The 26,270-nt window shown below is 47.3% G+C and overlaps 2 protein-coding genes across 3 annotated transcripts in view; both read left to right on the plus strand.

Moving 5' to 3' along the window:
- The first annotated feature begins 283 nt into the window (after window positions 1–283).
- On the plus strand, window positions 284–21,697 carry LOC109885895 (nuclear pore membrane glycoprotein 210). Of its 2 annotated transcripts, XM_031837545.1 has the most exons (17): window positions 284–840; window positions 999–1,168; window positions 1,250–1,381; window positions 2,759–2,837; window positions 5,384–5,534; window positions 5,720–5,852; window positions 6,586–6,729; window positions 6,956–7,024; window positions 7,108–7,214; window positions 7,725–7,865; window positions 7,951–8,088; window positions 8,246–8,401; window positions 10,832–11,066; window positions 12,398–12,543; window positions 15,359–15,571; window positions 18,677–18,868; window positions 21,586–21,697. In XM_031837545.1, exons 1-17 carry the CDS (start codon window positions 674–676, stop codon window positions 21,601–21,603), a joined length of 2,391 nt encoding a protein of 796 aa, XP_031693405.1. In that variant the 5' UTR covers window positions 284–673; the 3' UTR covers window positions 21,604–21,697. The 2 variants fall into 2 exon arrangements, with proteins under 2 accessions (XP_031693405.1, XP_031693414.1); XM_031837554.1 differs by lacking the exon at window positions 999–1,168 and having other exon boundaries at window positions 739–840.
- The window catches only part of LOC109882328 (nuclear pore membrane glycoprotein 210-like), a 35,431-nt gene continuing 30,778 nt past the window's right edge, over window positions 21,618–26,270 (plus strand). The window contains exons 1-3 of the mRNA XM_031837541.1: window positions 21,618–21,779; window positions 22,051–22,121; window positions 22,202–22,306. Coding sequence (XP_031693401.1) covers window positions 21,731–21,779; window positions 22,051–22,121; window positions 22,202–22,306 — 225 coding nt within the window. The 5' untranslated portion in view covers window positions 21,618–21,730. The remainder of the gene's footprint in view (window positions 21,780–22,050; window positions 22,122–22,201; window positions 22,307–26,270) is intronic.

Consider the following 26,270-nt stretch of genomic DNA (forward strand, 5'->3'; position numbering starts at 1 on the left):
GTTCCATTTGTTCAGGCCCATCCCTCAGCTTTTTACCAAAACAGAGGCGGGGCATCTGCTTTGTTATTGTTTTAATCGCAGATTGGCTCTTTAAAGAATCTAGTTGCAGCTGCATAAGGAGTGTTTGAAGACGTATTATGGTGTGAAATTCTATTTGTTCCTTGGAGATACAAAATGTATTGTATATCAATGTAACACGTTTTATAATTTAATGTTAGATAAAAAGAAATGTAGCCTGTCTGTCCAAATAATTATTTTGGGCCCCAAGAAGAGTAGAGTTGGTTGGGGAATGTTCAAGACTGTAAACACATGACGTCCCATGAACGCGCTGCTTTGTTTTTGGCAGCTCAGATCAAAAATCAACAATGATAGTGACGCGTTGCTGTCTACCAACATTTTGCAATATTGATTAGTTTAATGGCTTTTTAGTTGCTGTTTTTGTCTCATTAATTCGTTTATTTAGAAATGACAAGTCACTGCCGAACATATATCGTTTTTTATTACTTGTTAGCTAGCAATGGCTATCGAAACCTCTAAGTTTAGCTAGTTAACGTTAGCTAGCGTTAACAATCCAACGTAAACAATGCGACGTTGCTTAAAAAATTAAACCGCTCTAACGTCAGTTTAAGTGTTTTGATCGCAATTGTTGAGACCTCAACATGTATTCACAATAATGGCCGTTTTAAACTCTAAAGTATTATGTAAATTATTGATTTTTAGTGTAACTATTATTGCTTTGAGTCAGTCGACAAGGCTGAATGTTCCCAAGTTACTTTTGCCCAGATCAAATCATAATCATGTCAACTTCACGTTGACAGCAGAGAAGGGATGCTATAAATGGTGAGTGGCAGTGAATGATGAAATTAATGTTTCTATTCAGATTGTCAAGTTGATGTGGTGGTGCTGAAAAAGCAGAAGATGTATCAACTTAAATATTAGACAATGCCAAGTGGGTGTGGATAGAACGCCACTTAGTTGTCTGTGTGTGATATTTTCAGGGTGTCCTCCCAACCCCAGGCAGTCGTTGTTTGGCCCCTCTCTCCTTCCATCCCTCCCGCCATCCTCCCTTCATCAGCCTGTAGCCAGCAGGTTCTAGTGTCGGCCCGGCCTCTGTCCGCTCCACTGGACACTAACCGAGGGGCCAGCATCATACGGGGACAGGACTCTGGTGAGGGGAGTGTGTGTGTGTAGCAGAAAGGAGAGAGGGAGGTGTGGAGGGTGTAACTAAACAGCCCTCATCATCTTTCAGTGACTGGCCATACCCTGCGCTGTGATGTCATTATTGACCAGATCAAGCAGATTCAGGTTGTCACGACGACGCGTCAACTGTTCACCGAGGACCCACCCCTCGTGCTCTCTGTCATGGCACTGGACTCAGGAGGTACTCGCCTTGTCATTGACATATCACCCACCCTACACATTTAACTCTGAGGGCTAAAGGCTGTCAATATGTAGACACAGTGTTGTTCTTCCTTTCATCCCTCCTTAACTCTGAGGGCTAAAGGCTGTCAATATGTAGACACAGTGTTGTTCTTCCTTTCATCCCTCCTTAACTCTGAGGGCTAAAGGCTGTCAATATGTAGACACAGTGTTGTTCTTCCTTTCATCCCTCCTTAACTCTGAGGGCTAAAGGCTGTCAATATGTAGACACAGTGTTGTTCTTCCTTTCATCCCTCCTTAACTCTGAGGGCTAAAGGCCGTCAATATGTAGACACAGTGTTGTTCTTCCTTTCATCCCTCCTTAACTCTGAGGGCTAAAGGCTGTCAATATGTAGACACAGTGTTGTTCTTCCTTTCATCCCTCCATAAGAATGAGCACTGAGCATGGGCCACTGATGTTCCTTCGAGAGCTGAGCTTAAATGCCCCACACATCCAAATGTACCACAGGCTCACAAAGGGAACAACTCAAACCATCCAAATGTACCACAGGCTCACAGAGGGAACAACTAAAACCATCCAAATGTACCACAGGCTCACAGAGGGAACAACTCAAACCATCCAAATGTACCACAGGCTCACAGAGGGAACAACTAAAACCATCCAAATGTACCACAGGCTCACAGAGGGAACAACTCAAACCATCCAAATGTACCACAGGCTCACAGAGGGAACAACTCAAACCATCCAAATGTACCACAGGCTCACAGAGGGAACAACTCAAACCCAAAGGGTTATTTAGGAAACCTTGGTTTATTGTCGACAGTTTTCGGCTGCCAGGCTTAGTTCAAAACAAACCTGTCTATCACCTTTTGTCTATTATCCACATCCAGCCCCAGAAGGTCCCTTTTCCTCTTTATTCCCTTGGCTTAGAAACTCATCCAGGTCACAGTGTTCAGATTGTATAGCCATCCAATAGCCCAGGGTAGACTGGAGGAAAAAGACAGTAGGTGTTAGACTCAAGGCTAACTAACCTGAGGCTAGTCCCTGCAGGCAGACCGACCGACCGACCGACAGACAGACAGACAGACAGACAGACTGACTGACTGACTCTGTCTGTCTGTCTGTCTGTCTGTCTGTCTGTCTGTCTGTCTGTCTGTCTGTCTGTCTGTCTGTCTGTCTGTCTGTCTGTCTGTTGTGCTAAAGAACCTGGATCTGTGTGTTTACTACTCCCTTCTGGCACCAGGAGTCTCTCTGCCTGAGGATGTCATTATCATCTCTCTCTCTCTCTCTCTCTCTCTCTCTCTCTCTCTCTCTCTCTCTCTCTCACTCTCTCTCTCTCTCTCTCTCTCTCTCTCTCTCTCTCTCTCTCGCTCTCAGGCAACACATTCAGTAGTCTGGCAGGTCTACAGTTTGAGTGGAGGCTAGTAAAGGACTCAGAGACAGCAGAGATTGTTAGGTGAGAGAGAGAGGGGGATGGAGAAAGAGGGAAATAATGGCAAAGGAAGATGAAAGGAACATAGTCAACTGAAAATGTTATGTACAGTGCATTCAGAAAGTATTCAGACCCCTTGACTTTTTCCACATTTTGTTACGTTACACCCTTATTCTAAAATTGATTAAATAAACATTTTCCTCATCATTCTACACACAATACCCCATAATGTCAAAACAAAAACAGATTAGGCCTCCCGGGTGGCGCAGTGGTTAAGGGCGCTGTACTGTAGCGCCAGTTGTGCCACCAGAGACCCTGGGTTCGCACCCAGGCTCTGTCGTAACCGTCCGTGGGGCGACGCACAATTGGCCTAGCCTCGTCCGGGTTAGGGAGGGTTTGGCCGGTAGGGAAATCCTTGTCTCATCGCGCACCAGTGACTCCTGTGGCGGGCCGGGCGCAGTGCGCGCTAACCAAGGTTGCCAGGTGCACGGTGTTTCCTCTGACACATTGGTGCGGCTGGCTTCCGGGTTGGATGGCGCTGTGTTAAGAAGCAGTGCGGCTTGGTTGGATTGTGTATCGGAGGACACTTTCAACCTTTGTCTCTCCCGAGCCCGTACGGGAGTTGTAGCGATGAGACAAGATAGTAGCTACTACAACAATTGGATACCACGGGGACAGGTAAAAAAAATAAAAAAAACATATTTAAAACAACAAAAAACAGGTTTTTAGAATTAAAATAAATAAATACCTTATTTAAATAAGCATTCACACCCTGTTTCCATTGATCATCCTTGAGATGTTTCGACAACTTGATTGGAGTCCATCTGTGGTAAATTCAATTGATTGGCACACAATCTCTGCAGCACTCTACCAATCAGGACTTTATGATTGAGTGGCCAGACGGAAGCCACTCTTCAGTAAAAAGCACATGACAGGCCACTTGGAATTTGCCAAAAGGCACCTAAAGGACTCTCAGACCATGAGAAACAAGATTCTCTGGTCTGATGAAACCAAGATTGAACTGTTTGGCCTGAATGCCAAGTGTCACGTCTGAAGGAAACCTGACACCATCCCTACGGTGAAGCATGGTGGCAGCAGCATCATGCTGTGGAGATGTTTTTCACCGGCAGGGAATGGGAGACTAGTCAAGATCGTGGGAAAGATTAATGGAGCAAAGTACAGCGAGAACTTGATGAAAACCTGCTCCAGAGAGCTCAGGACCTCAGACTGGGGGCAAAGGTTCACCTTCCAACAGGACAACTCTAAGCACACAGCCAAGACAATGCACAGGTGGCTTTGGGACAAGTCTTTAAATGTCTTTGAGTGACCCAGCCAGAGCCCGGACTTGAACCCGATCGAACATCTCTGGAGAGACCTGAAAATAGCTGTGCAGTGACATTCCCCATCCAACCTGACAGAGCTTGAGAGAATCTGCAGAGAAGAATGGGAGAAACTCCCCAAAAACAGGTGTGACAAGCGTTTGCATTTTTTTTATTTCACCTTTATTTAACCAGGTAGGCAAGTTGAGAACAAGTTCTCATTTACAATTGCGACCTGGCCAAGATAAAGCAAAGCAGTTCGACACATACAACGACACAGAGTTACACATGGAGTAAAACAAACATATAGTCAATAATACAGTATAAACAAGTCTATATACAATGTGAGCAAATGAGGTGAGATAAGGGAGGTAAAGGCAAAAAAAGGCCATGGTGGCGAAGTAAATACAATATAGGAAGTAAAACACTGGAATGGTAGATTTGCAATGGAAGAATGTGCAAAGTAGAAATAAAAATAATGGGGTGCAAAGGAGCAAAATAAATAAATACAGTAGGGGGAGAGGTAGTTGTTTGGGCTAAATTATAGGTGGGCTATGTACAGGTGCAGTAATCTGTGAGCTGCTCTGACAGTTGGTGCTTAAAGCTAGTGAGGGAGATAAGTGTTTCCAGTTTGAGATTTTTGTAGTTCGTTCCAGTCATTGGCAGCAGAGAACTGGAAGTAGAGGCGGCCAAAGAAATAATTGGTTTTGGGGGTGACTAGAGAGATATACCTGCTGGAGCGTGTGCTACAGGTGGGAGATGCTATGGTGACCAGCGAGCTGAGATAAGGGGGGTACTTTACCTAGCAGGGTCTTGTAGATGACATGGAGCCAGTGGGTTTGGCGACGAGTATGAAGCGAGGGCCAGCCAACGAGAGCGTACAGGTCGCAATGGTGGGTAGTATATGGGGCTTTGGTGACGAAACGGATTGCACTATGATAGATAGCTTGTTGCGTCATACCCAAGAAGACTCGAGGCTGTAATCGCTGCCAAAGGTGCATCAACAAAGTACTGAAGAAAAGGGTCTGAATACTTATGTAAATGTGATATTTCAGCTTTTTATTTGTAATAAATTACCCAAAAATTCTAAAAACCTGTTTTTGCCCTGTCATTATTGGATGTGTATAGATTGATGAGGGAAAAAAACCATTTAATAAATTTTAGAATAGGGCTGTCACATAACAAAATGTGGAAAAAGTCAAGGGGTCTGAATACTTTCTGAATGCACTATATATACTGTATGTTGTGTAGGTTTGTGCGCTTCTCAGAGGCGGGCTACTCCCCGCCCCATCACATCCTGTCCCTGGAGGAAGCAGGTCAGAAAGGGGACAGTGTGTTGCTGGAGGGGGTCCGTAGCGGTGTGGTACGGGTCAGGGCCTCCCTCTCGCACCCAGACTACAAGGTAAGGAGGATGGAGGGATAGATGAAGGGATTGATGCATTGGCTTCGAAGGATAAATACATTTATGGAAGCACCTGGAATGATGGACGATTGGATGGGGTGATAGATTATGGATGAAGATCGATGGATTAGTTTGTATAAGAATAGTTTGTGCTGGTTTTTACCTGTCCCCTGTGTGTTACTTAGTGGGTAGAGACGGCCTCTGTGAGCCTGACCGTGACAGACAGACTCTACCTTAGCCCCTCCCATGATGCCTACCTGCTGCTAGGCTCCACGCTCTCCTTCAGAGTCTGGAAAAGCGTGCATGACACAGAAACGGGTGAGTCCCTAATGTAGACAGTAGTGTAGTCTGTCAGATCTTTACAGAGCCTTTAGGTGAGTCCCTAATGTAGACAGTAGTGTAGTCTGTCAGATCTTTACAGAGCCTTTAGGTGAGTCCCTAATGTAGACAGTAGTGTAGTCTGTCAGATCTTTACAGAGCCTTTAGGTGAGTCCCTAATGTAGACAGTAGTGTAGTCTGTCAGATCTTTACAGAGCCTTTATGTGAGTCCCTAATGTAGACAGTAGTGTAGTCTGTCAGATCTTTACAGAGCCTTTATGTGAGTCCCTAATGTAGACAGTAGTGTAGTCTGTCAGATCTTTACAGAGCCTTTAGGTGAGTCCCTAATGTAGACAGTAGTGTAGTCTGTCAGATCTTTACAGAGCCTTTATGTGAGTCCCTAATGTAGACAATAGTGTAGTCTGTCAGATCTAATGTAGACAGTAGTGTAGTCTGTCAGATCTAATGTAGACAGTAGTGTAGTCTGTCAGATCTAATGTAGACAGTAGTGTAGTCTGTCAGATATTTACAGAGCCTTTAGGGAGCTTTATGGGTCTAGTTAGGGTCCCTTTGTGTTTTTCTAAGATCCAGAGGAAGAAGAATGAAGGAACATCAAAGCTCAGACAAATATATTGGAGACAGAAAACATCAAGTGCTCAGTCCTCTTTGTACTTATTAGAGCTGTAGAGCAGCCGATGATGCACCACAATGTTCTCTTCTCTGTCTCCTATAGAGGTGCTGCTGGGTGAGGGAGAGTATGAGTTGTCTGTAGAGAGAGACCCAAATAACGATGATGATGTCATCACTGTGGACCAGGACACAGGGACCGTCACCGCCCGAGGGCTAGGCCGCACCACGCTGTCCGTCACACACCCCAGTGTCCTTCCACCATGGGACTACCTTACCTAACCACTTTAAAGTTATTCCTGTAGTTTAGCATTGATGTCGTCCTGTAAGGTGTGGTTTCTGGGGTTGTGGGTAGTGTAGTCCTACAGGTGTGGTTTCTGGGGTTGTGGGTAGTGTAGTCCTACAGGTGTGGTTTCTGGGGTTGTGGGTAGTGTAGTCCTACAGGTGTGGTTTTCCTCAGCATTCCCTGTACCCAGGCCTACCAGAAAACTCTGCTTCCCACCTGCCTCGCTGTTCTGTGTTTGTGGTGGAGCCAAATTACCTGAGTGAGTGAGCCCAGCTATCAACATGTCTGTTGTCGTACTATGGCAAGCCATGACTGTGTGTGTGTGTGTGTGTGTGTGTGTAGCGCTAGGTGTGGAGGAGGAGGACAGGTGGGTGTTGGAGAGTGGTCGTCAGTACCAGGTGACTGTACGAGTTCACGACCAGGAGGGTCACACAGCACACCTGGCACAGGTACGTTACCATGACAACTATAAGAGTTACCCTCCCTTACACTAGACGTCTAAAGCCTACTCTATGTCAGGGACAGGAGGCTTAACTGAACCTAACACCCCTCTCTCTCCCCCCTCCTCTCTAACCCCTCTCTCCCCCTCTTTTCTAACCCCTCTCTCTCCCCCTCTTTTCTAACCCCTCTCTCTCCCCCTATTTTCTAACCCCTCTCTCTCCCCCTCTTTTCTAACCCCTCTCTCTCCCCTCCTCTCTAACCCCTCTCTCTCCCCCTCCTCTCTAACCCCTCCTCTCTAACCCTCTCTCTCCCCCTCCTCTCTAACTTCTCCATCCCCCTCCTCTCTAACCCCTCTCTCGCCCCTCCTCTCTAACCCCTCTCTCTCCCCCTCCTCTCTATCCCCTCTCCCCTCCTCTCTAACCCACCTCTTTCCCCCTACTCTCCAACCCCTCTCTCTCCCCCTCCTCTCTAACCCCTCTCTCTCCCCCTCCTCTCTAACACCTCTCTCCCTCTGGTAGAATGTGGTGATGACCGTGGACTTCTCTGATTGGCTGTTCTATGTCCTGGAGACTTCCTCTAACAGTTCCTACCATGTACTGGAAACACGAGGGGCTGGGCACACTACTATACGAGCTGCACTGTTCACTGTGCTCACTGAGGTACACACACACACCTCTGTTAAACGTCATGGCACCTTGGCATGGGTGATGACAATATCATTACCATGGTTGTCTCTCTCTCCAGGATGGCCGCGCGTTGCCCCTGATACCACCAATCAGAGTAGAGCAAGAAGTCGAGATCTACGAGCCCCTCACCCTGCAGCCCCGCCTCCTTGTGTTTCCTTGGCAACCTGAGGGACAGCTGTATCAGCACCACTTGCAGGTGTGTGTGTTTGTGAGAGTGACAGAAAGAGAGACATGTGTGTTTGACTACTGTAAGTCTGTATATGTTTAAGTGTGTGTTTGACTACTGTAAGTCTGTATATGTTTAAGTTTGTGTTTATCTGTACTCATTACATGGTCTTTATGTGTGTGTCCAGGTAGAGGGTGGCAGTGGTGCTGTGAGCTGGTCAGTGAGTGACAGTGATGTTGCCGTGGTGACAGTAAAAGGGGAAGTCATGGCGGGAAAGAGAAGGGGCCAAGTGGATATCCAGGCATCAGACGCACGCAACCCTCTACACACCGCTACTGGACAGGTGACACACACACACACACACGCACAATCCCAAATCAACTTCTTGTACCTACGGCAGATACACTTGAGTAGATCTGAGGATTGGACAGGTTTATCCAATCGATGGGAATAACACACTCTTATCTCACAGTTCACACTATAGTAACAGTAACTCCCTCTCATCTCCTCCCCTCTCTCTCTCTCTCTCCCTCTCCCTCTCCCTCTCCCTCTCCCTCTCCCTCTCTCTCTCCCTCCCTCCCTCTCCCTCTCTCTCTCCCTCCCTCCCTCCCTCTCCCTCTCTCTCTCCCTCCCTCCCTCCCTCTCTCTCTCTCTCTCTCTTTCAATTCAAGGGGCTTTATTGGCATGGGAAGTGAGGTAGATAATATACAAAAGTGAAATAAACAATAAAAATTAACAGTAAACATCACAAATACAGAAGTTTCAATACAATAAAGACATTACAAATGTCATATTATATATATATACACAGTGTTTTAACAATGTACAAATAGTTAAAGTACACAAGGGAAAATAAATAAGCATAAATATGGGTTGTATTTACAATGGTGTTTGTTCTTCACTGGTTGCCCTTTTCTTGTGGCAACAGGTCACAAATCTTGCTGCTGTGATGGCACACTGTGGAATTTCACCCAGTAGATATGGGAGTTTATCAAAATTTGATTTGTTTTCAAATTCTTTGTGGATCTCTCTGTAGGTGATGTCTTTGTTATGGAAGGTTTGGGAATCGCTTCCTTTTAGGTGGTTGTAGAATTTAACAGCTCTTTTCTGGATTTTGATAATTAGTGGGTATCGGCCTAATTCTGCTCTGCATGCATTATTTGGTGTTCTTCGTTGTACACTGAGGATATTTTTGCAGAATTCTGTATGCAGAGTCTCAATTTGGTGTTTGTCCCATTTTGTGAAGTCTTGGTTGGTGAGCGGACCCCAGACCTCACAACCATAAAGGGCAATGGGCTCTATGACTGATTCAAGTATTTTTAGCCAGATCCTAATTGGTATGTTGAATTTGATGTTCCTTTTGATGGCATAGAATGCCCTTCTTGCCTTGTCTCTCAGATCGTTCACAGCTTTGTGGAAGTTACCTGTGGCGCTGATGTTTAGGCCAAGGTATGTATAGTTTTTTGTGTGCTCTAGGTCAATGGTGTCTAGATGGAATTTGTATTTGTGGTCCTGGCGACTGGACCTTTTTTGGAACACCATTATTTTGGTCTTACTGGGATTTACTGTCAGGACCCAGGTCTGACAGTATCTGTGCAGAAGATCTAGGTGCTGCTGTAGGCCCTCCTTGGTTGGTGACAGAAGCACCAGATCATCAGCAAACAGTAAACATTTGACTTCAGATTCTAGTAGGGTGAGGCCGGGTGCTGCAGACTTTTCTAGTGCCCGCGCCAATTTGTTGATATATATGTTGAAGAGGGTGGGGCTTAAGCTGCATCCCTGTCTCACCCCACGACCCTGTGTGAAGAAATGTGTGTGTTTTTTGCCAATTTTAACCGCACACTTGTTGTTTGTGTACATGGATTTTATAATGTCGTATGTTTTACCCCCAACACCATTTTCCATCAGTTTGTATAGCAGACCCTCATGCCAAATAGACATTTTTGAAATCAACAAAGCATGAGAAGACTTTGCCTTTGTTTTGATTTGTTTGTTTGTCAATTAGGGTGTGCAGGGTGAATACATGGTCTGTTGTACGGTCATTTGGTAAAAAGGTCATTTGGTATAAAGCCAATTTGCTCATTACATTGTTTTCATTGAGGAAATGTACAAGTCTGCTGTTAATGATAATGCAGAGGATTTTCCCAAGGTTGCTGTTGACGCATATCCCACGGTAGTTATTATGGTCAAATTTGTCTCCCAGAGCTATGGATGATGTTAAAGAGTTTTAGTATAGCCAATTGGAATTTGTTGTCTGTATATTTTCGCATTTCATTGCGGATACCATCAACACCACATGCCTTTTTGGGTTGGAGGGTTTTTATTTTGTCCTGTAGCTCATTCAAGGTAATTGGAGAATCCAGTGGGTTCTGGTAGTCTTTAATAGTTGATTCTAAGATTTGTATTTTATCATGTATATGTTTTTGCTCTTTATTCTTTGTTATAGAGCCAAAAAGATTGGAGAAGTGGTTTACCCCATACATCTCCATTTTGGATAGATAATTCTTTGTGTTGTTTGTTTAGTGTTTTCCAATTTTCCCAGAAGTGGTTAGTCTCTGTCTTTCTCTCTTTCTCTCTTTCTCTCTTTATCTCTCTCTCTCTCTCTCTATCTCTCTCTCTCTCTCTCTCTCTCTCTCGCTCTCTCTCTCTCTCTTTCTCTGTCTCTCATTCCCCCTGTCTTTCGCTCTCTCTCTCTCTTTTTCTCTGTCTCTCATTCCCCCTGTCTTTCGCTCTCTCTCTCTCTTTCTCTTTCTCTCTCTCTTTCGCTCTCTAGGTGTACGTGTTGAGGCCAGCTGGTGTGGATATCCTGGCCCAGAGAGGTGACTGTAGGGTGGGAGAGACCATCACGCTTCCCCTGGCTGTCTGGGGGGTCCAGGAGGAGGAGACCCAGGCCCAGGACCCTCCCCAGGGAAGCTCTGGCCCCCAGACCCTGCTGGAGGTGACAGACTGCTCTCTCATCAACCTCCACGTCACCACGTCACCACAGGGGGTTTTCACCCCTCTACCAGGTACACACACACACACACACACAGTGTGGCTCTGCTCTCTATGTGCGTAGCTAAGGTAAGCTGTGAAAGCAGAAATACTGTCACATACACACACACACACCAGCACGCATGCATGCACACACACTCTTGTAAACACACACAGTTTACAACACGCACACTCTTATAAACACACACAGAGGAGAAACACAGAAGTCATTTGTAAGTTCAATTCGTTTTACTTGATATTAGCTGATCAATATCACTCTTCCTGTGATTAAGTATGTATGTTTTAATTATTGAGATGGAATCTCAGTGCTCTTAACGGTGTGCTGATGTGGGTCAGGTCCTCTCTTTCCTTATTGAGTAGAGGACCTGGAGGAGTGGACACCTGATTCACTGCAGGCTAGAGAGACATACAGAAAGACACACAGACAGCGAGAGAGAGAGAGACACACACAGAGTGAGAGAGACACACACAGACCAAGACAGACAGAGCGTGAGACAGACAGAGCGTGAGACAGACAGAGCGCGAGACAGACAGAGCGCGAGACCGACAGAGCGCGAGACAGACAGAGCGCGAGACAGACAGAGCGCGAGACAGACAGAGCGCGAGACAGACAGAGCGCGAGACAGACAGAGCGCGAGACAGACAGAGCGCGAGACAGACAGAGCGCGAGACAGACAGAGCGCGAGACAGACAGACAGAGCGCGAGACAGACAGACAGGGAGCGAGACAGACAGAGCGCGAGACAGACAGAGCGCGAGACAGACAGAGCGCGAGACAGACAGAGCGCGAGACAGACAGAGCGCGAGACAGACAGACAGGGAGCGAGACAGACAGCGCGAGACAGACAGAGCGCGAGACAGACAGCGCAAGACAGACAGAGCGCGAGACAGACAGAGCGCGAGACAGTCAGACCGAGCGCGAGACAGTCAGACCGAGCGCGAGACAGTCAGACCGAGCGCGAGACAGTCAGACCGAGAGCGAGACAGTCAGACCGAGCGCGAGACGGTCAGACAAAGCGCGAGACAGTCCGACTGAGAGAGACAGTCCGACTGAGAGAGACAGTCCGACTGAGAGAGACAGTCAGACAGAGCGCGAGACAGTCAGACAGAGCGCGAGACAGTCAGACAGAGCGCGAGACAGTCCGACTGAGAGAGACAGTCCGACTGAGAGAGACAGTCCGACTGAGAGAGACAGTCCGACTGAGAGACGGTGTATAATGGAATAATCTCCACTCCTGCTACTAACTCTAAAATGCAGTTCACTAGTTTCCAATTCAAATACATGTTTGTGTGTGTGTGTGTGTGTGTGTGTGTGTGTGTGTGTGTGTGTGTGTGTGTGTGTGTAGGTTCTGTGGGTCCAGGCTCAGGGTTCTGTGGAGGACTCCAGCTGGAAGCAGTGGGACCAGGCCACACCCTCATCACTATCACCGTGGAAATGGAACACTACAACATCACTTCCATGGCAACGCTGGCCGCCCACAATCCCCTCAAGGTGCACACTGAGACTGGGAGGGTTTAATTGACTTATTTACCCCAGGTTGGAGGAGAGTGGTTTGTAATGATGCCATTCGAGGGTTTAGCACCACACTGCTCCCATCTGGATACACTCTGACACATGTACTTCTAGTTCCTGATAGGCTTAGGCGGTATCCATTTTTCCATACCTTCATACCATCCTTTTACCATCCCGGGGTTTACGGTATTACCGATGCACGCCCAGGGGGGGGGGTACTGTATGGCCTTCCTTGCGCTTTACAATGCACTACTGCCGGTTCATGTGTTGCGCTTACAATGCACCACTGCCAGTTCATGTGTTGCGCTTACAATGCACCACTGCCAGTTCATGTGTTGCGCTTACAATGCACCACTGCCGGTTCACGTGTTGCGCTTATAATGCTACCTGTCTTATGTCAGTGCCACTGACACAGCATTTACCTTCTCTAGGCCTACTTGTTATTGACATTAGGGTTTTTATGTTCTCGTCAACACAATGCAACACAGCAATCTCACCTCAGTGAGGCACATTCGTTCTATTCTAATTGTTCAGTTATATGGCTCACTTTCCCATCAACTACAACCATGCCTGTTGCTTGTAGCCTACCATTTAAGCCAGGTGGACACTGCACAACTTTCAAAATCCTAACATCGCTGAGCCTCTATTATTAAACGACTGTCTATCCAGTTGGATAAACACTCCAAACAGCCTGTCCGAAGGCTCGGTGGTGTCCGCATGGTCCTAAAGCACACCAGGCCTCATTTTGTATCACATTCCAATGATAATACTGGCGTTGACAAAAATTATTTATTTTCCCCAGTGAAAGTTGCGCACCTGCCCCACATATACAATTATCTGTAAGGTCCCTCAGTCGAGTAGTGAATTTTAAACACAGATTCAACCACAAAGACCAGAGAAGTTTTCCAATGCCTTGCAAAGAAGCACACCGATTTGGTAAAAATAAAAAAGCAGACCCTGAATATCCCTTAGCACATTGGTGAAGCTGTTAATTAGGTTTTGGATGGTGTATCAATAAACCCAGTCACTGCAAAGATGCAGGCGTCCTTCCTGACTCAGTTGCCGAAGATGAAGGAAACCGCTCAGGGATTTCACCATGAGGCCAATGGTGACTTTAAAACAGTTACAGAATTTAATGGCTGTGATAGGAGAAAACTGAGGATGGACCAACAACATTGTAGTTACTCCAACATACTAACCTAAATGACAGTGAGGAAGTCTGTACAGATTTCCTGTTTGCAATAAGGCAGTAAAGTAAAACTGCAAAGAAATGTGGTAAAGGAATTAACTTTATGTCCTGAATACAATGCATTATGTTTTGGGCAAATCCAACGCAACACATCACCACTCTTCATATGGCCTTCCTTGCATGGTGGTGGCTGCATCATGTTATGGGTATGCTTGTCATCGGCAAGGACTATGGAGTTTTGTATGATACAAATGAATGGAATAGAGCTAAGCACAGGTAAAATTGTAGAGGAACACCTGGCTCTGTCAGCCTTCCAACAGACACTGGGAGACAGTCAGCAAGACAATTACCTTAAACAAGGCCACTTGAGTTGCTTGAATGTTCCTGAGTGGCCTAGTTAGTTTTGACTTAAATTGACTTGAAAATAGCTGTCTAGCAATGATCAACAACCAAGTTGGCAGAGCTTGAAGAATTTTTAAAATAATAATGTTGTACAATCCAGATGTGCAAAGCTCTTAGAGACTTACCCAGAAAGACTCACAGCTGCCAAAGGTCGTTCTAACATGTATTGATTCAGGAAGTTGAATACTTAAACTACTTACATACTGGGTAAGTGGGTTTTATTTTTCATATTTTTTGTTTTACAAATATTATAATTTTTTCTTCCACCTTGACATTACAGAATATTTTGTGTAGATCGTTGACAATTCAATAATTGTAATCCCACTTTGTAACACAAAATAATGTGGAAAAAGTCAAACGGTGTGAATAGTGAAAGCACTGTACATCTCTATTCATACAGTATACCAGGTTTCTCTCTGTCTGTCATCTCTATAAATGTACATCTCTATTCATACAGTATACCAGGTTTCTCTCTGTCTGTCATCTCTATAAATGTACATCTCTATTCATACAGTATACCAGGTTTCTCTCTGCCTGTCATCTCTATAAATGTACATCTCTATTCATACAGTATACCAGGTTTCTCTCTGTCTGTCATCTCTATAAATGTACATCTCTATTCATACAGTATACCAGGTTTCTCTCTGCCTGTCATCTCTATAAATGTACATCTCTATTCATACAGTATACCAGGTTTCTCTCTGCCTGTCATCTCTATAAATGAACATCTCTACTCAATACCATCTACTGTATCTTGCCTATGCCGCTCTGTACCATCACTCATTCATATATCTTTATGTACATATTCTTTATCCCCTTACACTTGTATGTGTATAAGCTAGTAGTTTTGGAATTGTTAGCTAGATTACTTGTTGGTTATTACTGCATTGTCGGAACTAGAAGCACAAGCATTTCGCTACACTCGTATTAACATCTGCTAACCATGTGTATGTGACAAATAAAATTAGATTTGATTTGATTATAAATGTACATCTCTATTCATACAGTATACCAGGTTTCTCTCTGTCTGTCATCTCTATAAATGTACATCTCTATTCATACAGTATACCAGGTTTCTCTCTGTCTGTCATCTCTATAAATGTACATCTCTATTCATACAGTATGCCAGGTTTCTCTCTGCCTGTCATCTCTATAAATGTTACTCCTTGTCCCTCTGCTCACCCCTCTCTTCCCCCTCTCCAGGCCCTGGTTTCAGAGGTGGTCTTGTCTTTGGGTGCGTCTTGCCTCGTCGTCTTCGAGGGGGGGCCACAGCCCTGGCCCCTGGTCCCTGCACGTTTCCATGGCGATGCCCAGGCTGAGGGAGAGGGGCTGGGCGTGGAGGCTCTCAGCCTATCAGAGCCCAGGAGAGCCCAGCAGCACACCTACAGGGTCACCTGCCACGCCCTGGGGGAACAGGTGGGGGGGACAGGGGTGTGTGTTTCAGAGGGGGAGACAGGTGTGTGTGTTTTCAGATGGAGGAAGGGAGGGAGGGACAGGTGTGTGTGTTTTCAGATGGATGGAGAGAGGGAGGGACAGGTGTGTGTATTTTCAGATGGAGGGAGGGAGGGACAGGTGTGTGTGTTTCAGAGGGGGAGACAGAAGTGTGTGTTTTCAGATGGAGGGAGGGAGGGACAGGTGTGTGTGTTTAAGATGGAGGAAGGGAGGGAGGGACAGGTGTGTGTGTTTCAGATGGAGGGAGGGAGGGACAGGGGTGTGTGTTTCAGAGGGGGAGACAGAAGTGTGTGTTTTCAGATGGAGGGAGGGAGGGACGGGTGTGTGTTTTCAGATGGAGGGAGGGACAGGTGTGTGTTTTCAGATGGAGGGAGGGAGGGACAGGTGTGTGTGTGTTTCAGATGGAGGGAGGGAGGGACAGGTGTGTGTGTTTTCAGATGGAGGGAGGGACAGGTGTGTGTGTGTTTTCAGATGGAGAGAGGGAGGGAGGGAGGGAGGGAGGGAGGGACGGACAGGTGTGTGTGTGTTTTCAGATGGAGGGAGGGAGGGAGGGACAGGTGTGTGTGTGTTTTCAGATGGAGGAAGGGAGGGAGGGACAGGTGTGTGTTTTCAGATGGAGGGAGGGACAGGTGTGTGTGTTTTCAGAGGGAGGGAGGGACAGGTGTGTGTGTTTTCAGATGGATGGAGGGAGGGAGGGACAGGTGTGTGTGTGTGTGTGTGTGTGTGTGTGTGTGTTTTTTCAGATGGAGGAAGGGAGGGAGGGACAGGTGTGTGTTTTCAGATGGAGGGAGGGACAGGTATGTGTGTTTTCAGATGGAGGGACAGGTGTGTGTGTTTTCAGATGGAGGAAGAGAGGGACGGGTGTGTGTGTTTTCAGATGGAGGGAGGGAGGGAGGGACAGGTGTGTGTGTTTCAGATGGAGGAAGGGAGGGAGGGAGGGACAGGTGTGTGCGTTTTCAGATGGAGGAAGGGAGGGAGGGAGGGACAGGTGTGTGTGTTTCAGATGGAGGGAGGGACAGGTGTGTGTTTTCAGATGGAGGGAGGGAGGGAGGGACAGGTGTATGTGTGTTTTCAGATGGAGGAAGGGAGGGAGGGACAGGTGTGTGTTTTCAGATGGAGGGAGGGACAGGTGTGTGTGTGTTTTCAGATGGAGGGAGGGAGGGAGGGACAGGTGTGTGTGTTTTCAGATGGAGGGAGGGAGGGAGGGACAGGTGTGTGTGTGTTTTCAGATGGAGGAAGGGAGGGAGGGACAGGTGTGTGTGTTTTCAGATGGAGGGAGGGAGGGAGGGACAGGTGTATGTGTGTTTTCAGATGGAGGAAGGGAGGGAGGGACAGGTGTGTGTTTTCAGATGGAGGGAGGGACAGGTGTGTGTGTGTTTTCAGATGGAGGGAGGGAGGGACAGGTGTGTGTGTTTTCAGATGGATGGAGGGAGGGAGGGAGGGACAGGTGTGTGTGTGTGTTTTTTCAGATGGAGGAAGGGAGGGAGGGACAGGTGTGTGTTTTCAGATGGAGGGAGGACAGGTATGTGTGTTTTCAGATGGAGGAAGGGAGGGAGGGAGGGACAGGTGTGTGTGTTTCAGATGGAGGAAGGGAGGGAGGGACAGGTGTGTGTGTTTTCAGATGGAGGAAGGGGAGGGAGGGAGGGACAGGTGTCTGTGTTTCAGATGGAGGAAGGAAGGAAGGGAGGGAGGGACAGGTGTGTGTGTTTTCAGATGGAGGGAGGGACAGTTGTGTGTGTTTTTTTAGATGGAGGGAGGGACAGGTGGGTGTGTTTTCAGATGGAGGAAGGAATGGAGGGAGGGACAGGTGTGTGTGTTTTCAGATGGAGGGAGGGACATGTGTGTTTTCAGATGGAGGGAGGGACAGGTGTGTGTGTTTTCAGATGGAGGAAGGGAGGGAGGGACAGTTGTGTGTTTTCAGATGGAGGGAGGGACAGGTGTGTGTGTTTTCAGATGGAGGGAGGGACAGGTGTGTGTGTTTTCAGATGGAGGGAGGGACAGGTTGTGTGTGTTTTCAGATGGAGGGAGGGACAGGTGTGTGTGTTTTCAGATGGAGGGAGGGATAGTTGTGTGTTTTCAGATGGAGGGAGGGATAGTTGTGTGTGTTTTCAGATGGGGGAAGGGAGGGAGGACAGTTGTGTGTTTTCAGATGGAGGGAGGGACAGGTGTGTGTGTTTTCAGATGGAGGGAGGGACAGGTATGTGTGTTTTCAGATGGAGGAGGGAGGGACAGGTGTGTGTGTGTGTGTGTGTGTGTTCAGATGGAGGGAGGGAGGGACAGGTGTCTGTGTGTGTTCAGATTGAGGAAGGGAGGGAGGGAGGGACAGGTGTCTGTGTGTGTTCAGATTGAGGAAGGGGAGGGAGGGAGGGACAGGTGTCTGTGTGTGTTCAGATGGAGGAAGGAAGGGAGGGAGGGAGGGAGCGAGGGACAGGTGTGTGTGTGTGTTCAGATGGAGGAAGGGAGGGAGGGAGGGAGGGACAGGTGTCTGTGTGTGTTCAGATGGAGGAAGGAAGGGAGGGAGGGAGGGACAGGTGTGTGTGTGTGTTCAGATGGAGGAAGGGAGGGAGGGAGGGACAGGTGTCTGTGTGTGTTCAGATGGAGGAAGGGAGGGAGGGACAGGTGTGTGTTTCAGATGAAGGGAGGGGGGGACAGTGTGTGTGTGTTTCAGATGAAGGGAGGGAGGGACAGGGGTGTGTGTTTTCAGATGAAGGGAGGGAGGGACAGGGGTGTGTGTTTCAGATGAAGAGAGGGACAGGGGTGTGTGTTTTTAGATGGAGGGAGGGAGGGACAGGGGTGTGTGTTTCAGATGAAGGGAGGGAGGTACAGGGGTGTGTGTTTTTTTGATGGAGGAAGGTAGGGAGGGACAGGGTGTGTTTTAGTGTGATGTCTTTAGCTAATTGACAATACATGGACTTTATAGAGTTTATTGACTGACAGTAAAACATTCTTATTGAAGCTGACACCAATTTCTCAGATACAAATACAAGACAATATTCCATTTAAATCTATACTCTTATGAAGTATTTGCCTCTCTGAATCAACTGTGTGTGTCTTTGTGTGTGTGTGTAGTGGCTGGTGTTCAGCAGTGGGAACTCCCCAGGTCCTCTGAATCAGGATCCCTCAGTAGAGCGGAGCAGAGTGAGAGTAGACTGCAGCGCCCCGGGTTCTCTCTCTCTCTCCCTCCTCCCCTCCTTTCCTCCCTCCATCCCTCCATCCTCCCTGTCCCACCCGTGCCCTGAGCCCCACTATCCTGACAGTCTGGTGAGTGTTTCTCTATCGCTCATTGTTTCTTTACCTCCCCTTTCCCCCACCTCTGTCTCTCTCTCTCAGTCTCTCTCGGTCTCTCTCGGTCTCTCTCGGTCTCTCTCTGTCTCTCTCTCTCGGTCTCTCTCTGTCTCTCTCTCTCTGTCTCTCTCGGTCTCTCTCTGTCTCTCTCTCTCTGTCTCTCTGTCTCTCTCTGTCTCTCTCTGTCTCTGTCTCTCTCAGTCTCTCTCTGTCTCTCTCTCTCTGTCTCTCTCTCTCGGTCTCTCTCTCTCCTCGGTCTCTCTCTCTCTCTCGGTCTCTCTCTGTCTCTCTCGGCCTCTCTCGGTCTCTTCTCTGTCTCTCTCGGTCTCTCTCCCATCTCTGTCTCTCTCGGCCTCTCTCGGTCTCTCTCGGTCTCTCTCGGTCTCTCTCTCTGTCTCTCTCTATCTCTGTCTCTCTCGGTCTCTCACTTTTTCATATTTCCTTTTATATTTTTTATTTCTCTGCCCTCATTAACCTCTCCTAGTTTATCTCTGTTTCCCTCTATCACACACAGACACATGCCTCGCTCCCTTCCTCCTTCCTCTCTCCTCCCTCCTTCTCACTCCTATTACTTGTACCTGAGAAAAGTGATGGTGGTCTCCATAGCAACTCCTGTATCTGTCTTCACAGCAACGTTTGTGTGAAAGGGGGGATTTTTCACCCAAGGAAAAGGACATTGGAGCATACACACACACACACACACACACACACACAGAAAACCTGTTGACTGCAATCAGGGCCTCTTTCACACAATTGCCTGTGAAAATTTCAGATGAGAATGTGTGACTGATTTTGATTGAAATAGAACTAGAGTACGATATCCTTTCTGTTTATCCTTGTGGTTTAAGAGGCTGCTTGTAGAGGCAAAGCTAATTTTTGTTGAAACCTAAAAGAGACTGGCCGCCACTCAGGCTAGTAGCCATATTGCAGCAGTGTTCTCAGTGTACAGTGCCCTCTCTCCACTGAGCAAACGAATAAACACACTTCTACTGCAATGTCTCTACTTCCTGTTGGGATGGGAACGACCAATCAGTCAGCACATACACACACACACACACAGCACACACACACACATCACACTCACACACACAGCGCACACACACACACAAATACACAGCGCACACACACACACTCACACAGCACACACACACACATCACGCGCACACACACACACACACACAAATACACAGCGCACACACACACAAATACACAGCGCACACACACACAAATACACAGCGCACACACACACTCACACAGTACACACACACATACAGCACACACACACACAGCACAAACACACACACAGCACTCAGTCCTCTCTTTGCTTATCTTAATGACCCAAACAGATAGCTCAAGTAGCTCAGACCTCTCTCCCACTCTCCGTCTGCCTCTCTCCCACCCTCCGTCTGCCTCTCTCCCCACTCTCCGTCTGCCTCTCTCCCACTCTCCGTCTGCCTCTCTCCCCACTCTCCCGTCTGCCCTCTCTCCCACTCTCCGTCTGCCTCTCTCCCACCCTCCGTCTGCCTCTCTCCCACCCTCACCTGCCACTCTCTCCCACCCTCCGCCTGCCTCTCTCCCACCCTCCGTCTGCCTCTCTCCAACTCTCTGTCTGCCTCTCTCCCACCCTCCGTCTGCCTCTCTCCCACTCTCCGTCTGCATCTCTCCCACTCTCTGTCTGCCGCTCTCCCACTCTCCGTCTGCCTCTCTCCCACCCTCCGTCTGCCTCTCTCCCACCCTCCGCCTGCCTCTCTCCCACCCTCCGCCTGCCTCTCTCCCACCCTCCGCCTGCCTCTCTCCCACCCTCCGTCTGCCTCTCTCCAACTCTGTCTGCCTCTCTCCCACCCTCCGTCTGCCTCTCTCCAACTCTCTGTCTGCCTCTCTCCCACCCTCCGTCTGCCTCTCTCCCACTCTCCGTCTGCCGCTCTCCCACTCTCTGTCTGCCGCTCTCCCACTCTCTGTCTGCCGCTCTCCCACTCTCTGTCTGCATCTCGCCCACCCTCCGCCTGCCTCTCTCCCACCCTCCAGTCTGCCTCTCTCCCCATCCCTCCGCCTCCTCTCTCCACCCTCCGCCTGCCTCTCCCACCCTCCGCCTGCCTCTCTCCCCCACCCTCGGCCGCCTGCTCTCTCCCACCCTCCGCCTGCCTCTCTCCCACTCTCTGTCTCGCATCTCTCCCACTCCTTATCTAACAACACTTTACCCCTCACTCTTGTTCATGTTTGTATTGTGTCTATGTTTACTTTTAGGACGTAAATGGAGATTTGTTGGGCCAGTCATATTATAGGAAACCTCGTCCCCTTAACGTCATCCTCCCTCCCGCCCTCCCGTCCCCCCTCCTCCCTCCCTCCCTCCTCCTCCCTCCCTCCCTCCCTCCCTCCCTCCCTCCCTCCCTCCCTCCTCCCTCCCTCCTCCTCCCTCCCTCCACTCCCTCCCTCCCCTCCCTTCCCTCCTCCCCTCCCTCCCTCCTCCTCCCTCCCTCCTCCCTCCCTCCCTCCCTCCTCCCTCCCTCCCTCGCCTCCTCTCTCCCTCTCCTCCTCTCTCTCTCTCTCCTCTCTCTCTCTCTCTCTCTCTCCTCCCTCCCCTCCCTCCCTCTCTCCCTCTCTCCCTCTCCCTCCCTCTCTCCCTCTCCTCCCTCCCTCCCTCCCTCTCTCCCTCTCTCTCTCTCTTCTCTCTCCCTCTCTCTCTCTCTCTCCAGTTGTCTTGTGTCCAGTAGCAGGGATGCTGTGCTGCAGTTAGCAGTGTTTGACCACCGGGGGGTGCAGTTTGACAACTTCAGCTCGTGCTCAGTGAACTGGCTGACCTCTAACTACTCCCTGCTGTCCCTGCCCTCACACACACACATGGGCCTGGCAGACACACATACACCCAGCGGCCACAGCAAACTGCACGGTCAGGGTTTTCATTACTCGTTCAGCCTAGTGGAGATCCAGGCACAATAGAGATTGTGTGTGTGGTGTTTAGTATGTTTTATGGTCGTTGATTAAATGTTGTTAAAGGGATGCTCGTTACCACACAAGTACCAGTTATCGGGGATTGTGTTGAGGGGATTTCAATAGAATCAGAGAGGCCGTGTTGTCAGGCCCCTAACATTTTCAGAAGTAGATGCTGATAGGCGGTGTGTGTACATGCAGAGTTCTGATTGGTTGTCTCTGTGTTGCAGGTCGTCAGGTGCTCCGCGCCCACGATCTAACAGGGACAGTCACCATCACTGTGGCCCTCACACCTGCACAGGTAATTGTGTGTGTGTGTGCGTGTGTGGTGTGTGTGTGTGTGTGCGTGCGAATTATAACTGTGTGTGTGTTGTATTGTAGGACTCATGGGCAACACCGCTGACTGCGTCTGTGCATCTGAGACTGGTGGAGGACGTGCTGTGGGACAAACGTGCTATAACCCTCTATAACCACCCTGACGTCACTGTGAGTGTTATAAAGCCTTTATAACTACTCTGACACATTGCCAATGCCACTGTGAATAACCTCCTAGCAGATTTAATGCAGGACTTTCCCCTCTCTCTCAATTCAATTCAATTCAAGGGGCTTTATTGGCATGGGAAACATGTGTTTACATTGCCAACGCAAGTGAGGTAGATAATATATAAAAGTGAAATAAACAATAAAAATTAACAGTAAACATTACACATACAGAAGTTTCAAAACAATAAAGACATTACAAATGTCATATTATATATATATATACAGTGTTGTAACAAAGTACAAATGGTTAAAGTACACAAGGGAAAATAAATAAGCATAAATATGGGTTGTATTTACAATGGTGTTTGTTCTTCACTGGTTGCCCTTTTCTCTTGCTGCTGTGATGGCACACTGTGGAATTTCACCCAGTAGATATGGGAGTTTATCAAAATTGGATTTGTTTTTCGAATTCTTTGTGGATCTGTGTAATCTGAGGGAAATATGTGTCTCTAATATGGTCATACATTGGGCTGGAGGTTAGGAAGTGCAGCTCAGTTTCCACCTCATTTTGTGGGAAGTGTGCACATAGCCTGTCTTCTCTTGAGAGCCATGTCTGCCTACGGCGGCCTTTCTCAATAGCAAGGCTATGCTTACTGAGTCTGTACATAGTCAAAATGTCACGCCCTGGTCTAAGTATTTTGTGTTTATCTTCATGTATTGGGTCAGGCCAGGGTGTGGCATGGGGTATTGTGGTGTGTTTTGTCTTGGGGTTTTGGTGTGTATGTATTGGGATTGTAGCTAGTGGGGTTATCTAGCAAAGTCTATGGCTGTCTGGAGTGGTTCTCAATCAGAGGCAGGTGTTTATCGTTGTCTCTGATTGGGAACCATATTTAGGCAGCCATATTCTTTGAGTTTGTCGTGGGTGATTGTCCTTAGTGTCGTTGTTCCTGTCTCTTTGTTTATTTACACAAGTATAGGCTGTTTCGGTTTTCGTTACGTTCTTTGTTTTGTAGTGTTTTGTGTTTATTCGTGTTTCACGTTATTCATTAAACATGGATCGCAATCTACACGCTGCATTTTGTTCCGACTATCCTTCACACCTAGAAAACCGTAACGCAAAGCTTTCCTTAAGTTTGGGTCAGTCACAGTGGTCAGGTATTCTGCCACTGTGTACTCTCTGTTTAGGGCCAGTCACAGTGGTCAGGTATTCTGCCACTGTGTACTCTCTGTTTAGGGCCAGTCACAGTGGTCAGGTATTCTGCCACTGTGTACTCTCTGTTTAGGGTCAGTCACAGTGGTCAGGTATTGTGCCACTGTGTACTCTCTGTTTAGGGTCAGTCACAGTGGTCAGGTATTCTGCCACTGTGTACTCTCTGTTTAGGGCCAGTCACAGTGGTCAGGTATTCTGCCACTGTGTACTCTCTGTTTAGGGCCAGTCACAGTGGTCAGGTATTCTGCCACTGTGTACTCTCTGTTTAGGGCCAGTCACAGTGGTCAGGTATTCTGCCACTGTGTACTCTCTGTTTAGGGCCAGTCACAGTGGTCAGGTATTCTGCCACTGTGTACTCTCTGTTTAGGGCCAGTCACAGTGGTCAGGTATTCTGCCACTGTGTACTCTCTGTTTAGGGTCAGTCACAGTGGTCAGGTATTCTGCCACTGTGTACTCTCTGTTTAGGGTCAGTCACAGTGGTCAGGTATTCTGCCACTGTGTACTCTCTGTTTAGGGCCAAATAGCATTCTAGTTTGCTGTGTTTTTTTGTTAATTACTTGACACATTGGAAAGAACTCTTTTTTTAATCATGATTTGCTTGGGTCTAATTGTGTTGCTGTCCTGGGGCTCTTTGGGTTGTGTTTGTGTTTGTGTTTGTGAACAGAGCCCCAGGACCAGCTTGCTTAGGGGACTATTCTCCAGGGTCATCTCTCTGTAGGTGATGGCTTTGTTATGGAAGGTTTGGGAATCGCTTTCTTTTAGGTGGTTGTAGAATTTAACGGCTCTTTTCTGGATTTTGATAATTTGTGGGTATCGGCCTAATTCTGCTCTGCATACATTATTTGGTGTTCTACGTTGTACACAATATATATTTTTGCAGAATTCTGCATGCAGAGTCTCAATTTGGTGTTTGTCCCATTTTGTGAATTCTTGGTTGGTGAGCAGACCCCAGACCTCACAACCATAAAGGGCAATGGGCTCTGTGACTGATTCAAGTATTTTTAGCCAGATCGTAATTGGTATGTTGAATTTTATGTTCCTTTTGATGGCATAGAATGCCCTTCTTGCCTTGTCTCTCAGATCGTTCACAGCTTTGTGGAAGTTACCTGTGGCGCTGATGTTTAGGCCAAGGTATGTATAGTTTTTTGTGTGTTCTAGGGCAACAGTGTCTAGATGGAATTTGTATTTGTGGTCCTGGTGACTGGACCTTTTTTGGAACACCATTATTTTGGTCTTACTGAGATTTACTGTCAGGGCCCAGGTCTGGCAGAATCTGTGCAGAAGATCTAGGTGCTGCTGTAGGCCCTCCTTGGTTGGTGACAGAAGCACCAGATCATCAGCAAACAGTAGACATTTGACTTCAGATTCTAGTAGGGTGAGGCCGGGTGCTGCAGACTTTTCTAGTGCCCGCGCCAATTCGTTGATATATATGTTGAAGAGGGTGGGGCTTAAGCTGCATCCCTGTCTCACCCCACGGCCCTGTGTGAAGAAATGTTTTTTTTCTTCACATTTTTACTTTCAAATTTGTATTTTTATTTTTGCATTTTCCAATTAAGAACATTCAAAACAAAAGTGAAAGGATATTAGACAACAATAGGACAAAGTGACAGTAAAAGACGAGCGTAAAAAAAATATATATATATAATTATATATACAAACATACAATAAAAAATGAGACATTGGATCATATGGTCACCTGCCGTAAGCTACATATTATACATGACGTGTGAAATATTATGTGAGGATTATATAGAGATTCAATCAATGAGATGTGGGGGGAGATTCTCCATATAGTCAATAAAAGGTTGCCAAATTCGGTAAAATGTCTAACTTATTCCTCAAGCAGTAAGTGATTTTCTCCAGTGGGATACAACTATTAACTTCCGATAGCCACATTGCAACTGGCAGGGAGGAATCCAATTTCCATTTCAAGGCAATACATTTCTTGGCAATCGCTACCAATATTTCTGTTAGCTTTATAGTATGGCTTTGCCTAAGATTGGTGTTCGTAAAGTTGCCCAGTAGACAGACCTCCGGGTCTAAAGGGAATGCAACCCTGTGAATTGAGGATATGGTATCGCATACCCCCTGCCAGAAACCGTGTAGTTTTGAACACTGCCAAGTGGAATTAAGGAATGTTCCTTCATCTGAGCCACATCTAAAACATAGGGAGGAGATATCAGAGTTGAACTTGTGCAGTCTAGATGGGGTGATATAGAGCTGATGGAGGAAATTTAACTGGATCAGTCTGTATCTGGAGTTCAATGTGGATGTAACACCATCCCTGCATAGGTCACTCCATAGACCCTCATCAAGATCAAGATCCAGATCTTTTTCCCATCTTAGTCTGGGTTTATCTAGCTCAGGCAGTGTTAGTCCTGACATAAGACACGGGAAATGGTCTTGAACAGTGGTTGGTCTGCGTGGCAGAGTTGATCAATAGGTGACATCTTAGGTAGGTTCCATTGTACCTTGAGTCACCCTAATAAAGTTTCGTAGTTGTAGGTAGCTAAAGAAGTCCCTGTTAGGCAAGTGGTATTTCTGTTTCAGCTGATCAAAAGGCATGAGAACTCCCTCCTCGTAACAATGTTCCAGAAGAGTGGTACACTTATCAGACCATGGTCTAAAGTTACTATTCTGGAAAAACATAGGAATCAATCTATTGTTCCATAAAGGGGTTTTAGGGGAAATAAATCCCCATCGTCTGAACAACTCTGCAGTTTGCACAATGCCAGGACAGAATGTATGATTAAAGGG

Source organism: Oncorhynchus kisutch, linkage group LG2 (genome assembly GCF_002021735.2).
Source record: "Oncorhynchus kisutch isolate 150728-3 linkage group LG2, Okis_V2, whole genome shotgun sequence".
In the NCBI taxonomy this organism is placed as follows: domain Eukaryota; kingdom Metazoa; phylum Chordata; class Actinopteri; order Salmoniformes; family Salmonidae; genus Oncorhynchus; species Oncorhynchus kisutch.

Coding starts and splice junctions, on each gene's coding strand:
- LOC109885895 (XM_031837545.1), top strand. CDS start 674: ATGGCCGTTTTAAACTCTAAAGTATTATGTAAATTATTGATTTTTAGT. Junction 5,853..6,585: donor CGTGCATGACACAGAAACGG/GTGAGTCCCTAA, acceptor TGTCTCCTATAG/AGGTGCTGCTGGGTGAGGGA. Junction 6,730..6,955: donor GCTGTCCGTCACACACCCCA/GTGTCCTTCCAC, acceptor CCCTGTACCCAG/GCCTACCAGAAAACTCTGCT.